The 16,006-nt window shown below is 42.1% G+C and overlaps 1 protein-coding gene across 4 annotated transcripts; it reads left to right on the forward strand.

The window, feature by feature from the left end:
• Positions 1 to 955: 955 nt before the first annotated feature.
• On the forward strand, positions 956 to 10,315 carry LOC119284882. 4 transcript variants are annotated; one of them, XR_005139258.1, is made up of 7 exons: positions 956 to 1,189; positions 1,277 to 1,405; positions 3,739 to 3,846; positions 3,937 to 4,057; positions 7,159 to 7,201; positions 9,260 to 9,599; positions 9,704 to 10,315. XR_005139258.1 is itself a non-coding variant. In XM_037564050.1 (7 exons), the coding sequence occupies exons 2-6, from the start codon at positions 1,390 to 1,392 to the stop codon at positions 9,415 to 9,417; spliced, it is 426 nt and encodes a 141-aa protein (XP_037419947.1). In that variant the 5' UTR covers positions 956 to 1,189; positions 1,277 to 1,389; the 3' UTR covers positions 9,418 to 9,599; positions 9,704 to 10,315. The 4 variants fall into 4 exon arrangements, 2 of the variants coding, with proteins under 2 accessions (XP_037419947.1, XP_037419948.1); XM_037564050.1 differs by having other exon boundaries at positions 3,957 to 4,057; XM_037564051.1 differs by having other exon boundaries at positions 3,963 to 4,057.
• The last annotated feature ends 5,691 nt before the right edge of the window (positions 10,316 to 16,006 follow it).

Genomic DNA, 16,006 nt, shown 5'->3' on the forward strand with positions numbered 1-16,006 from the left:
ATAAAAATGGATTTTTTATGTGAAATGCTACCTAACATAATTTTCAATGTAATTCTCTTTATTGCTGCATGAATGTTTAGATCCAAAAGATTTTATGAAAAAGTTTAATATTGACATAAAAATAATAATACTTCAAGCATGCTAACCAAGCAATTATGTCTTATCAAAATAACATAGCCAATGAGAGCTTATCCCTACAAAATCATATAGTTTGACCATGTTTCATTTTTGTCACACAAAATGCTCCCATAATGCACAACCCCGATGACAAGCCAATAAATTGTTTCATACTTAGCCTTTTCGAACTCTTTCAACTTTGACTCAATATATGAGCGCGGGCCATGGACATAGCACTATGGGTGAAATAGAATATGATGATGGAGGTTGTGTGAGAAGACAAAAAACGAAAAGTCTCACATTGACGCGGCTAATCAACGGGCTATGAAAATGCCCATCAATTGATGTCAATACAACGAGTAGGGATTGCCATACAACGGATGCACTAGAGTTATAAATACATTAAAGCTTAACAAAAAAACTAAGTGTGTATGCATGCAAATTGCTTGCTCACGAAGACCTAGCTCCCTCAACACTTGAGCAGCCGCACCTGAGAGAAGATGCACTCAAGATTACTGATATTATACTTTATTTTTAGACATATATTAGGAAATAGTCGTGTTTTTGCTCTCTATGCAGTGCTAAGCTATAGCGATTTTTTAATATGTTTCATGTCACGTTTACTAGTAATCTCTAAAAAAAGTTGACTTTTTTTAATGCTCTGCTGGGAGCGAACCACCACCTCCCGCTTATGGGCCGCGGCCCATGGGGCGCCATAACCGCCTCCATCCAAGTCGGGGCGCACAGCCCGGCCCGATCCCGACGCGAAGGCCTGCCGCAAGAAGGAAGGGGGAGACCGACGCGAAGAGGAGAGGAGAAAAAAGATCTCAATTGATCGCCTCCGCCGCTACACATCCACGCCGTCGAGAAGCACTTCGGCACCGCCGCGGCCGGTAGCGAAGACTTCAGCGGCCTCCTCTCCGCCGATACCGACGACCTGATCGCCCTCGAGTTCCCAACCTGTCTGCCCTAGAGAACCGGCGCCGCCGCGGCCGGCAGCGACGACTTCGGCGGCCTCTTCTCCGCCGACACCGCCGACCAACTCGCCCTCGAGTTCCCCACCTGCAACCACGTGCGTGAGCCATCCCCTCCCTCAATCCCCTTCTCTCTCCGCCGGCCTCTGATCCGTTTGCGCCCCGTTTTCGTTTCCCGGTGGCAGTTCGATGGGTTCCAGAAGGCGACCAAGGAGATGGTGAGCAACAAGAATGGGACGAACACGCTCTCCTTCATCTTCGACAAGGCTTCATCGTCGCCGCCGACTCCCGGGCCAGCATGGGCGGGTACACATGTGAGTCCCCTGTCCCTTGGCCTCGCATTCGTGCTAGGGTTTGGTGCTGCGGGGATTCGATTTGCTGGCGTGGACGCGTGATTTAGGGTCGGGATGTTTATAGATGTCCTAGCGAAATCTGGCTCCTTTGTCCGTTGATTATCTCTGGGAGGACAATTTGGTGGTCAGGGGTGTGTTTCTTTACTCTTGCGTACCAGGGCTGTACATTTTCATATCTAGTAATTCAGGGAAGTGATTCATACATCTATGAAATCTCAAACCAACTTGATTTGGGTGTGAAGAACTTCTGCTTAGGTTCTAGTGTACAACAGAGAAAAACATATCGCAACCTCACAATAGCTGAGCCACCAATTGCAGTGCCATAACCTCACACCAGTTGTGGTGACCGTGCTTGGATGTGGCGGTTCATTTGGATTACGCGGTGAATACAAAGATACTTATTGAGTTTGGATGCTAATTATCTGTAGGAACTGAGAAGGGAGGTAATCTGTAGTGGGATTGTTAATGATAGAGAGTTGTGAATTGATGTGATACTGATATCACACACACAAAAAAGATAGTTTTGCTAATACTTACTATTGAATTCAAGTCTGCTTATCTGTAGGTCCAACATTTGTGCATATTGATTTGTGTCTTTGTGGTTTGGAGTAAGCCAATAGAAAGCTGCTGTTATTGTATAAAATGTCTATTTTTCCACAAGTGCTGATCCTTCTGTAAAATTGCCCTTGCATGTTTGTTAGTCGTTGTAGAAGGCTTTTGCTTGATGCATGTTTGTGGTTTGTAGAAGGCTTTTGTAGAAGGCTTCTGTAAAATTCCCGCGTTGCTATCTGAACTGTGTGCTACCACAAGTGAAATCCACCTCGAATTACCTATTTTTGGATCGCATTGATGCACAATGGCTATAGACACAATCCAGTCTTCTACTGACGAAATATCGAAACAATGTTAGTAACTCTGTTAATGTTAAATACGCATAAGCAAAATATCTATCAAAACATCAATGACAACATGCCTGCAACATTCTTGAATTTGCATTACTAAGTACTCCCTCCATCCCAAAATAAGTGTCACTAACTTTGTACTAAATCAGCGGCACTTACTTTGGGACGAAGGGAGTATATACAGAACTGAAGTTTAACCAAGAACATTACATCATTGCATTTCTTTACAGAATTAGCCCACAGTTGTGATTACAATGCTAATTTTTAGTGTTAGATTCATCCATATCTAGATAAATTTAAGACAAACTTTTTGGGATGGACGTAATAGAACTGAAGGTGCCGACACTAAATTTCTCCCAAGATTTCTGAAGAAAGCAAAAATAAGAAAATATTTGCCCTAAGATTTCTCCAAGAAATGCATACCAGGAGCAAAATTAATATATTGATGTAGATGACATTAATCTTCATGTAAGGTGGATCAACTGCCATACAGGAGGGTCCAGGTACATGCTCATAAAGTTGGTTGATGTTGCGGTGGCTAATCTAGCCTTATTTCTTGCCGCTGGTTTCTATGAACAAGAAACCAACAAAACTAAAGTTTACTTTAATATAAAGTTTTAGCCGCAGCTAGAAAAGAGCCGCCAAGCTCTTGTACATTTAGTCGATGGACTTTAAAGAAAAATCATGGATAAATGAAGAAGCTAGATCTGGCCATATAGTGCAAGAAACAATTAGTGAGCGAGACAAATGCTTAGTGATGAGAAAAGAATATGTTAACACCTGGAAGCCTTAACAAATCTACTCTTACACCCTTTCGGCGGCCGTGGACCATGAGAACTCCAAGAACCTCTCTTGAACCCATGGCTCACGTACAACTGGAGTAGCTGCTGCACTCGGAGACCTGCTGCGGTGCCACTATTCGATGCCGCTAGGAAGCAGGTATAGATGAAGGTCGTACATGACATAGAAGATGGTGAGCTACATCTTGCATGTACAAATGAGGGCGACCTAGGCTTGTGTTCGACAAATGTTATGCGAGGCGGCGACGACTGAACGCGATAGTAACCCTATCTGGTCGCGCTCACTCTTCATGAGAGAGGAAGAATAAATCAGATTGGGTCGAGCGAGTCGATGAGGCAGGGAAGAGAACGGGCGGGTCCACTCGTCGGCCATAATTTGGTTGAGAGCGGAGGAAGCGACACACGAACATGCGAATCGATTTACCACGGCCTACCAGCACAACCGCACTCTCCTTTGATAGTAAAAGACAGTTAGCATAACAATAGTTTCTTCCTTTAGAGATTTGATGGAACTATGAGTGGCCCTTTGACATATTTTAGTGTCGTTAAGCTGTACTTAGGTCTATGCTTAACAATACTTCTCTTTTTCTAGGGTTCGGTCTTGGTACTATGTTGATAAGCGAGGGTGCAAGGCTCAAGGGAAGCCGGTTCTCTAACTCTTTGTATGCTTATTGTATGCTCATGGTATCTTGGATGAGGGGTATGTTCTTTTATACCTCTATATGTTGCTTTGCTCACTGTTCATATTATCTTGAAGTTGCATCCCATATGTTTGTGTTTTACATTTCAGTTACAAATTCAACGTGTCAGTTGCAGTTGAGGAAGTTGAGGAAGCTGCTGAGTTAGCATGGCGGGCGCGGGCTTTTATCACGCAACCTTTTGTGATGGAGCCAGTGGTTGTATTCATATTGGTATGCATTCTATTTCCTAGTATCTATCCTAATATTTGTTTTGTTCACTCGATAAGCATGATACAACATGCATGCATATTTGTTAAACACTTTATCATTATATCTTCCTTTTGAAATCGCAAACATAATTGTTTATTGAGTTGAAAGTACTTTCATAAGTTTTTGACAAAGTTCAAAAAATTATTGTATTCTCCATCATGTAATGCACACCCCTAGGTTGGGAACTAGGGATTACCGTCTAGACGGTGGTTATAAATTAAACCAAACCCTTCTATTTACAAATGTACAATGTTGGTCTAGACATCTAGTGAGACCTACCTAGGATTTCTAAAACAATATAATATAATGGTTACATGTAAATTACATGCGTAGATTTATTCCTTTTTTCATATGACTTACATGTTAATAGATTCTAAAAATATGGTGTGAAGTATAAAAAATTATGGTCAATGCTATGTCTAGTGTTTGTGTCAAATTATTATTTGGAAGTCGGGGTTAAAGTTTATTGAGAAAAGAAGATTATCATTTGGGCTTGATAGAGTATGACTATATCCCATGGGGTCATGTTATGCAAACGTGGCCCACTTTGGAGAAGAATACACAACCATTTTGGTAGTGAGCCTAACTCATCTCAACAATTCTGTTTGGGCCTCGTTAGACTATTTCTCTTATTCACTTCACGATTTGAGAGAGGGAATGCCACTTGAGAGGATGAAGGCTCTTGCGACATCGTGCGAGAGGCATTAGCGCTAGCGAGTTTGCCACCATCTGAGCCACGACGACAATGTCGTAGAGCATATACTGGAGGGTAGAGCTGGATGGTGGCGTGCCGAAGTTGCAGGAGGAGGTGCACTTGTACGAGCACTGCAATATGTTTCTTCTTCCAAGCAATCAGAGAACCATTAGAAATGCATGGTAAGCAAAAAGTGAACGACGATCCAAGAGATCACTAGCCCACATAGCATCTCAATATGCCTGGGAGCTGTAATGAACGTGAACGGGGAAATAATATACAGCGAGGATCGTGTCATGAAGCTATCAAAAACCACAAAGACATAAAAAAACACAAAGAAGATGACTATAGTGAACCGAGGTGGGGGCAGAGACGAACTGACTCAAAATATGGACATGATAGGAGATATCCTGGCGAGTGATAGCCAGAAGACTCCCAACAAGATGACGATAACGTGTCGGAGCTGACAAAGGGTCACCATCAGTAGCACGAAGGTGAACATCGAGCTACATGGGAGTCAACGGTGCGCTCATCAGTAAGAGCAACACGAGCAAGAAGATCCTGGATTACTTCTCTTGACCAAGAGACCTTAATCCTAAGAAAGTAGCAAAGTGGGCTAAGATCAGATATAAGAAAGTGCTCACTAAGACATGCCTTCACAAAGGTAATATACTCGGTGTCTTTGCCAGTGGTGATCATGAGCACTCGCTGAAACCAACGGCAGCCACCGTAGAGGAAAACACTCACACCAGTCTTGAGGGCTTGCTTCAGGCCATGCAGATCGACTAAGATGATAAAGCATGTCATAAGGAACAAAATACCTAGGTGGTGGCTGCATGTAAACCTCCTCACGTAACTCACCATTAAGAAAGGCGTTCTTAACATCAAGTTGAGGTATAGATAAGTGGCGAATGTGCGAACAGTGGTCATATGGTTCACATGAGCAAAAAGTCTTATTGTAATCAAGACCATGCTCCTCCTGAAAGCCACGAGCCACAAGACGAGTTTTGTAACGCACAACGGAACCATCAGAGCGAGTCTTAACCTTGTAGACCCCTTACAAGTGACGGGACGAACACAAAGAGGAAGAGAAACAAGATCCCACATGCCGGTATGCTCAAGAGCAGCAATCTCCTCTACCATCGTAAACTGCCATTTCAGATAAGCAACAACGTCACGATAAGATATCAGCTCAAGAAAAGCAGCGCGAGCGCTTGAAAAATCACGATGGTCAATTGGCGGAAACATATGAGAAGGCAAGCCGTAAGTAGGTTGAGACGGGGAAGATGGCACATCAATAGACGCATACACAACACGTGGTCAACGAGTGTGAAAGTGAGTAAAAGATGGAAGGCCATGAGGAATCATCGGGGTAAACTCAGGTGATGGAGACGAGGAAGCCACCGGTGATGGTGTAGAATCCTGTGATAAGCGAGGTTATGACATCATAGGAGATGATGGCGTTGGATTTGTTACAATCGGAGAAGTGAATGGATAATGGCTCAATAGGAATGATAGGAGTGTTGAGAAAATTGTAGAAAGAGATATCCTTCACTGAAAGGTCGAGGAAGATGAATGCATGTAGAAGGGACGAGACTAATCGAAAGTCATACGCCGAGAAATAGGCGTCCGTCAATCGGCGCGAAACAACGATATCCCTTGCGCTCATCGCCATATCCTAAGATAATATTGGGATTGAGAGGTAATATTGGGATTTGGCATTTGTAACTCCCGAATGCCAGCGTTTGGATGCACTGGGTATTCGGTCGTGGCATCGTAGCCTGATATTGGACACAGCGCGCCAAGACTAGCGAGTGCCCGCGCGAATACCTTGCCTCCCCGGTCTGTTTTCGGCTGAAATTGCCCGGTCTGGCTCGCTTACCTCTTCAACCCTCCCCGTTCCTGCCCCGAAAACAGAGAAGACAGGCCGCAGGAGAAGCGGCGCGGGAGAACAGCGGCGACGCAGGTGGGTGCTCATCTCCCGTCGCCGTCCTCCTCCTTTCCCATCTCCGGCAGGTCTCCTCCATCTCTCGCTCCTCCTCCTTCTCCCCTTGCTCCGGTAGGCCTTCTCCTCGTGCTTCATCTCCCCCTGCCCTCCCCAATCTCCCCAGCCCTTTCAGGTCCGATGGCCGCTGGCGACCCGTCCCTTGGATTGTCCCTCTCCCATCCCTACCAGCGGTAGCTCCGTCCATCTACCACCCCCCATCCGCCCTTCTCCCTCTCCTACTCAACCCTAATCCCATTTCCTCCCCTCCTTCCCATTCAGATCTGATGGCCGCTCCCCCTCTTCCCCATCACAGTTCGTCCCTCCTCCCCAATATGTTTGCATAGTAAGATACTAATCTGTCTTAAATTAACTTTGCTGCAGGTTATTTGTCTTGGATTGGCACATCCCTGTAGACCAACTGAAGGTATGTTCAGAGATAATTTCTGCTATCAGTAAGGAAAAAATAAGTTTTGTTTGGCCATGCATTCATGTGGTGAAGAGAACTAGAATCAGTATTTGACTATATAGTGAATGCTTGTTGTGCCCTGTCTTAAATGACTGAATGCTTGCTGAAATTTTGATATCTTGTTGTAGCATAAATTAGTACAACAATTTTTGATAGCTTGTCTTATATGCCTGATTGATATCTTGCTTGCTTATGTCGTATGGCTGATTGATGACTTGTCCTTAATAGCTAGCCGTAGCATAATTTTTGAAATGCTTGTTGTACCATGTCTTTGTATATTTACTTGTGTGATTGAATGAGGCATGAATGTCTAATTTGTGAAATGTAATGTAGCTGCACCATGTCTGACATGGACTTGGTTGCTTACATAAACGAGGAGAACAAAAGAGGAAAGAGGAGATGGATAGTTTTGACCAAACTGTACTTTGAATCGTTTCTTCTTGGGATAGCATATCTTAGTACGAGGAGGGCACCAAGGGATTTAGGGAGTTTTAGTGACGATGAGGAAAGAACATTCATCGAAAGTATTTGCTAAAAGGAATGTATGATGGGGCAGAAGTAACATGCTATGATCAGTTGCGTTTAACTAAAAGAAACTTCCATGACTTATGCACCATGTTGCGTGAGAGGGCTGGTCTTCATGACAGTGTCTATGTTTCCGTGGAGGAAAAGGTGGCAATGTTCTTGTTGGTAGTTGGCCATGGTATCAAAATAAGGATTCTGCGTGGCACTTACAAGCGCTCCTTATGGACTATTAGTACCCACTTTGACGATGTATTAACAACGATTCTATCTCTAACCGGGGAGTTCATTAAGCTTCCTGATCCTTCTACTCAGCCACCTGATGATTACAAATGGAAGTGGTTTGGCAATGCACTTGGAGCATTAGATGGGTGTCATGTTGATGTTTGTGTGCCCGTGTGTGACCAAGGGAGATATAGGAACAGGAAGCAAGCTATCAGCACTAACATGCTTGGTGTGGTTGATTGGAATATGAAATTTATGTATGTCTTGCCTGGCTGGGAGGGTTCAGCTTCTGACTCAAGAGTCTTGCGCGATGCAATGAGGTTGAGCCGTCAAGATGCATTTGTCGTACCACAGGGTATGACACTTCCTCTTGGTAATTCATTTCTCCTCTGTATAATTGTTAGCCAACTCACTTGCTTGACACACTAGGGAAATATTATTTAGTTGATGCTGGTTACACCAATGGTCCGGGATTTCTTGCTCCATTCAGATCGACTCGGTATCACTTAAAAGAGTGGGTATCAAGTCAACAACAGCTCCAAAGTCCCAAAGAGCCGTATAACTTGCGTCATTCTCGAGCTAGAAATGTAGTCGAGAGAACATTTGGGTTGTGGAAGAAAAAGTGGGCTTTCCTATGTTGTCAATCTTTCTTTGACATAAAGGACCAGGTATGATGTGTCCATATGGTGCTGAATAAGATGCAAACTAAATGGAAAATGCTTACGATGAACAAATATTATTGCAGGTTCGAATTATTAATGCTTGTTGTGTGTTACACAAGTTTGCAAGGGATAGGCAGCATGTGATGGATGATTTGTTGCTCGAGGAAGTGGATAATGAAATAGCCTCTTCCGAAGATGATCCTCTAGATGATGCTAACTTAATTAGGAGTGTTCAAGTCAGCACTTCATGGACCAACTTTAGGGAGCAGCTAGCTAATGACATGTTTGACGAGTACCTCGTGAGACATGCTGAACTAGAGTTGGAGTAGGATGTGCGGGTCGACTAGATAATGGTGTTCTCTTTTGTGCTAGCTAGTTGATATGACTTTGGTGGGATGTGTGGATCAACCTTGATATGACTTTGGTGGAATGCGTGCCTTTTGGGTATTCTGTACATGCCTCATATTATGAAATTAATATGTATATATATATATATGTGTGTGTGTGTGTGTGTGTGTGACATTACCTTGTTGTCTTTGTGTTTCAACTTACATGCACCTTATGTTGTCTTTGTGTTTGGATATTATGTGCATGCATTTTCTTGTAGGACCATGGCTGAAGGAGGTGGAAAAAAATTTGGTAGAAATTACCTCACATGGACAGATGAAATGGACACTACACTACTCGAGGTCCTTGTTGAGCATCACAACAATGGCGATCATGCCCAGAATGAATGGAAGTCCCATGTCTATAGTGCTGTTATAGGTAATGTGCGTGAGAAGTGCTCTGTGACCATCACAAAGGAAAACATCAGTTCAAGGTGCAAAACCTTTGAAAAGCACTACGAGGCCATTAGCAAGATGCTATCTCAAAGTGGATTTGGGTGGGATTGGGTCAATAACAAGCTGTCAATTGATAGTGAAGATGTGTGGCTTAAATATGTCGCGGTAAGAAATTTATCCTTTCCACATTTTGATTATATTGTACATATGTAAGATCTACCTTTGTTTGACAATTCTCTCTTTGTGTGTGTGTGTGTGTGTGTGTGCAGGCTAACAAGAAAGTAGGATTTTACAAGAACAGGGTCATTAAGAATTGGGATGCTATCACCACCATATACTCAAAAGATCATGCAAATGGTGAAGGTGCTGTCACTGGTGCTGAAACTGTTGTAGAACCAATTACGGAACCCAATGAAGCCTCTCCTGAAGTGCCAAAAAAAAAACAACGACTTGGTGATGCCATCCTGTGCCTTCTTGGGGATATGAAAGGCTCATTTCATGATGCTTTGAAGTCACTCGAGCCTTTACCTCTGCCCCAAGTTACACCTCCTGCTGAAATCCTTGCGACACTTGAGATGATCCCTGATCTAGCTCGTGGTGACATCTTGCGATCTTATGGTAAGTTGATCCTTAGCGAACACTTGTACAAAGCGCTTCTTGAGCTTCCCATGAACTTCAGGAAGGAATGGTTGTTGATGTTGAATTAGTAGAATGGCTCTTGATAGATAATATGTATGTGTGTTGCTACTCTTATTTCTCCTAGTTTGTGAGAGACTTCGAACTTGTCCTAAAGTTTCATTGTTATGCACAAGACTTGCTATGTGTTCTGGATGGTGTGAGACATGTTATAATATGTAATGTTGTTGGCAAGGTTATCATAATATGTTGCTGTTGATGATAGTTTTTGGACAAATTGATGTTCTCAAGTTCATCATGATATGTGGTTGTTACATATAGTTTTCAGCCTAATTTTTCATGTTTTTGAACAGTTGATTGTGTTATCAAGTTCATCATAATATGCTGATGTATACTACTGTAATGTACAGTTTTCAGCCTGTTTTTCATGTTTTTGAGGAGTTGGAACTTGTCCAGTGCATGATAATATGCTCATGTTGCCTATGTACACTTTTCAGCCAGTTTTTCTTGTATTTTGGACAATTGATGTTGTCTGTGCCAATTTTAAATTATTTGCATGCAATTTTATTGTATTATAATACATAATCTCTCAAATGTATGGCATGATGATCAGATTTAATTTCTAAACTTGTACAAGAAATTATTATATTGTTCATACATTTCACAATGCCCAATTCTACACCATGCGCATCCAAACAAGATTTGGCATTCCTCCGTCCCTTGAATTCCAAGTGCCCAATACAAGAACATCCAAACACAAAGTGTGGCATTGCAGCTCAATACCTATGCCTTGGGATATTAAACATTGGAGCCAATGCAATATCCAGGTCTTGAATGTCTACATCCAAACAGAGCGTAAGAGGAATATACTATGGATGAGTCCTAACATATTTGTAGTGATATATATACCGAGAGCGGGGTGTTTGTTTCAAGTTTATCAACATGTATCAGTTTATTTTATATTTGTTGCAATGCACGAGTAATTTTCTAGTATGTGTATATATACTTTAATCAAATCAAAACAAATATTTATATGAAATAGTTTATACACACAAAAACGATATTGTAAATAAATAAAATAGAACATAAGTTGAATATGTGCAAAGAAGGGCTACTTATAATAAACTATTTTCTCCGTTCCTAAATATAAGTTTTTTAGAGATGCTAATATGCACTAGATACGAAGCAAAATAAGTGAATCTACACTCTAAAATATGTCTATATACATCCATATGCAGTCTTTTTGAAATCACTAGGAAGACATATAATTAGGAATGGAGGGAGTAATAGTGAATAACATGGTATACCTTAGAGCGGTTGGATCTGCTTTGCTAATGGCCTGATCGGGCGCTCCGCCATGACACGAAGGGGACTGCCATTGGCAACCTGGCGTGTCATTATGGTGCGCTCGGAGATGACACGACGTGGATGACATCTCGAGTGGAGACAGGAGAGCGGAGCTCGCCGGCGAAACGACGACTTGCAATCAGATCCGGGGGGTCGGGAAGATTGGATCTTGAAAGAAAGGGGAATTAGGAAAGCGAACAGGAGCGCATTTGAGGCTAGTACGTACGGTTATGATGAGTCGAGGAACTAGCGATTGCGTGCGTGGGCTTGCCGTGCTTACATCTGCCTGTCCAGCCCATGTAGTGCTTAGCTCCTTTTCCAAAACAAAATAATGCGTAGCTGCGTGTGTGGGCTAGCCTAAGCTAGCAGCGTACGTACCTTGGGTTGGGGCCCCTGCAGCTTGGGGGCCTGGGGCGGCGGCCCCCTCTGCCCCCCTTCAGTGCCGGCCCTGGAGGAGAGGCTGGCGTGGGGCGCAAGGAGCAGCAGGTGGGGAATGGTGGGGCTTTATCTCCCACTGTCCAGCACGGGCCACTGAAGAAGATGAAGGGAAGCCAGGGCTCCTCAAATGGCGGCTGCTCCTCTCTGGCTTGGACCAGAAGCCAGGCAGCTGCGTAAGTGCAGAGAAGCGAGCAGAGCAACTGGCGCGCCGCCTCCTCCCCTTGCTTGCTTCCTCCTCTTGGTTTGCTTATGAATTGACTCGTGTTGTTGATTGCTTTGCAGGTTTGGGTTTAGATAGAAGAGCTCCATGCTTACAAACTTTCGGGATAACCGAGTTTATCAATGCCAAAGTATATGATGGTTTCTCCACTTCCACCCCATGATTTGCAATTTCCTCATATGATGCATTGATACCATTCCATTGTGATTTTTCTGTAGAAAACAATCATCGGGTTTTCAAGTGTAGGCATCTTGTGAAAGCCTAGTTAGTGTTCCTGGTTTATGAATTTAAGGATACATTCTCATCCCCCTTGTGTCTATATTCTATTGTTTTATATTTATAAGTGCTTTAGATGATTCTTGAGTGCCTTGTGCAACCTTTCCATTTCAGGCATCATTTCTAAGTTGTATGGCATCCATCCCAATAATTTGTTCTGCACCATGCTGCCTCATGTAGGATTTTGGTGCTCGTGATCTACTTTGCTTAGGTGACCTGCTCCCAATCCTTCCCCTCCTTTCTGACCTCTCTCTCTCTCTCTATATATATATATATATATATATATATATATATATATATATATATGATGTTTGATATGTGTTTTGGTTCAAATTTGACATGATTTTTTGGTTGATGCTTGGTTCAGAAAGGAACAAGTTCTAGAATTGGTAGAAGAGTCCAGTGTCATCCTTTGTTTTTTTTGTCAGGATGAATGCTTCATAATAGGTGTATGGAAGCACAAAAGTAGACTCATATAAACTACAGTTGCAGTATCAGCAATAAGCAAGGGACGTCTCACATGTTTCTATCAAAATTGTGTATAAATTTAAAAGCTTTGCAAAAGAATAGCATCTCTGTTCCGGGAGAAGAAATTTAAGAGCTTAGTAAGAGAATAGCATCTCTGTTCAAATTTTAGAGCTTAGTTTTTTGCATATGCATGTAACAGCAACTCTTTTGTGTTCTGGTCTTAAATATCCTATTCATGATACAGTAATCTTCACCAAGCTTACTATGATGAATTTCGGGCAAGGAACACCATTGTTTATGCATCTTCTGTAACAGAAGAACGATATTTGGGGTATAGTTTCGAATGTTTCACCTGGAATCCATCTATCCAGTCTGCTTTTTCTTTGTTCAGTTCATCAAGGTTTGCAACCTTCTTTTAATGCATTAGCTTTGTTTTTATTATACTCTTGTGATGCTTGTTAGTTAAGTGATGATTTTACATTCTGGATTAGGCTGACGTGTCGTGTTCTATTTCGCGTCGTGCTGCTTATATTTCGTAATTGCTTGTGGACAGGATGTGTGCACTTGTTTTCGTAATTGCTTGTGTTGTAGACATGGCCTGTAAATGTATTGATTTTTGATCCCATTGCTGGTAGGTCCTGTAGGAGCGCGGCGCTTTGCTGACCAAGAAGATTGAGAGGGGGCGCCAATTGCTAGAGAGCGAGAAGGCCCGAACTGCTGCGTTGGAGGCCTCAGTATCCGATTGCATCTGTGAGTACCTACCTTCTGCTTACTGGCATTTAATTGGTGTAGACTTGTTTTTTGCTGATATAGCTTGTTATTGCTGTGATGAAGCAGCCAAGGAGCAATATTGCGAGATTCGTCGTTGTCTTAGCTTGGTTTGGAAGGAGGCCAGCAATTAACAGAGCATCGCCGAGTTGGATGCTTTGGAGGCCTGTTCCTGCCAGGAATTATTGTTGAAAACGCGAGACGCTGGGGATTCCAACCAAAACATTACCTCCAGTCTCCGGGCAATGGTGCAAAATGAGAGAGTGGCAGAGGCCGACCTACGGTGACTAATCCAGTCCATCCGGGATGAGATTGAAGCTTCAGGGAAGCGTGAGGGCCCTTCGATTGCCGAGGGGCCGCCCTGCGAGAGGTCGGTCAATGCATGTCGGTGAAACTGTCAGATCAATACGACCAAATAGCCAAGCTCCAGGAGGTCGCCCGAGGTGGATGCCCTTTCTTTGTCCTTCTGTGACGTGCTTTTTGTCTGGCGTCTCGCCATGTTTTCTAATTGTGGTTAATTGTTGCAGGTATTCTTCCGTAAATATATGTTGTGCCGAATCAAGACAGCCTTGGTGTTGTCACTAGGCGCTGACCCGTGTGGCAGGTTTCGATGTGGATCTCGCAGGATGTTGATGTCCACTTGGGTCCGTTGATCGAACGTGTAGTTGGAGCCTGGGATCGCTTGGTTGACCTCCAAGAAGCTGCCGCCAAGGAAGGAGCCTGACTTGTGCTTGCACGCTTGAGTCGCGCTGTAGCGAGGTCTCCACTCATGTTGTTGTGACCTCCGTTCCTGAGAACCGCCCACTGACGGATTTCTTTGAAGTCAAGGACACCACCTTGATGGTGGCGACTGGATGTGAGCCTGAAAGAGTAGGAACATTTGTTGGCCATGTGTGGCGTTAGGCAATGTCAACTTTGTTACGATTTTTATCGTTTTTATATATAAGAAAATGTAAAGTGAAAACATAAACAAACATAACAAATAACAGAATAAAAACAAAAAATGGAGAAGAAAAAAGAAAAGAAAACAAAAAATGATAAGAAAAAACAAACAAACAAAATAAAACGAAAAAAGAAAGAAAGAAAGGAAGGAAGAAAGAAAGAAAACAAAGTGCAAAAAAAGAATGAAAAAATGGAGAAGAAAAAAGAAAAGAAAAAACAGAAACAAGAGATCTGGTGAAAAACCAGATCTTCACCTTCAACAAAGGTTGTGCCCATCAACTTAGCACGAAACTGACGGTAACCTAGTGGCAAGGCGTGAGCCGCATCATTTCAGAGACCGGTGTTTGATCCTCCAGTCCTCCATGTTTTTCTCTTTTGTTTTTAAGTCTAGTAGAAGAAAATGGGCCGGCCTGATTCATACGACAAAGGAAGATTCCTTCGGAGTGAGGAGGCTATCGTATCGCTTAAAGCGATAAATAGCTCTCGTGGCGAGTACAAGGGAAGCCTCGTGTTTGGAGGAGCCCCAGATAGATAGATATACAGAAAAAACACTGTTTAAAAACACATTTGAAAAATGTTAAACAAGTATTTGAAAAATATATAATAAGTATTAAAATATGTTGAACAAGAATTAAAAAATATTGAACAAGAATTTTAAAAATATTGAACAAGTATTTAAACATGTTAAATAAGTACTAAAAATGTTGAAGAAGTATTTGACAAATGTGAATAAGTATTAAAAATTAGTGAATGAGTATTTGCAAAAAATGCTGAACACGTTTTTCAAAATGTTGAATAAGTACTAAAAATGTTGAATAAGTATTAAAAAATTGTTGAACGAGTATTTGAAAAATGTAGAACATGTATTTGAATTTTTTGAATGAGTATTAAAATGTTAAACAAGTATTTAAAAATATTGACAATGTTGAACGTGTACACAAAAAATGTTGATCACTTACTAAAAAGATGTTTTTGACATATACGAAAATATACAATGAAAACGAAAATAAACATAAGAAAAAAGAAAGAATGGAGAAGAAAAAGGGAAACCAAACAAGAAATGGAGAAGAAAATTGAAAACCAAACAAAAACGGGGAAGAAAAAGGAGAAGAAACAAATAAAAACCGAAGAAAACTAGCTTGAATAACTCAAGTAGGATGCGCCCCCTTGTTCTAACAGCGAAGGGAACTTGGGCGGAGTGGTTATCTATAACACCCCAAAACTTGATTATGTTACTAAGTGGGTAGAAGTTATTCCAACTAGCAGTGCTGATCACAACATCTCTATTAAAATGCTTAAAAAGTTATTTTCCCAAGGTTTGGAGTCCCTAGATATTTAATGACTGATGGTGGTTCACACTTTATTCATGGTGCTTTCCCTAAAATGCTTGCCAAGTATGATATCAACCATAGAATTGCATCACCTTATCATCCTCAGTCTAGTGGTCAAGTTGAACTTAGCAATAGAGAAATAAAAT

Source organism: Triticum dicoccoides, chromosome 4A (assembly GCF_002162155.2).
Source record: "Triticum dicoccoides isolate Atlit2015 ecotype Zavitan chromosome 4A, WEW_v2.0, whole genome shotgun sequence".
Classification (NCBI taxonomy): Eukaryota; Viridiplantae; Streptophyta; class Magnoliopsida; order Poales; family Poaceae; genus Triticum; species Triticum dicoccoides.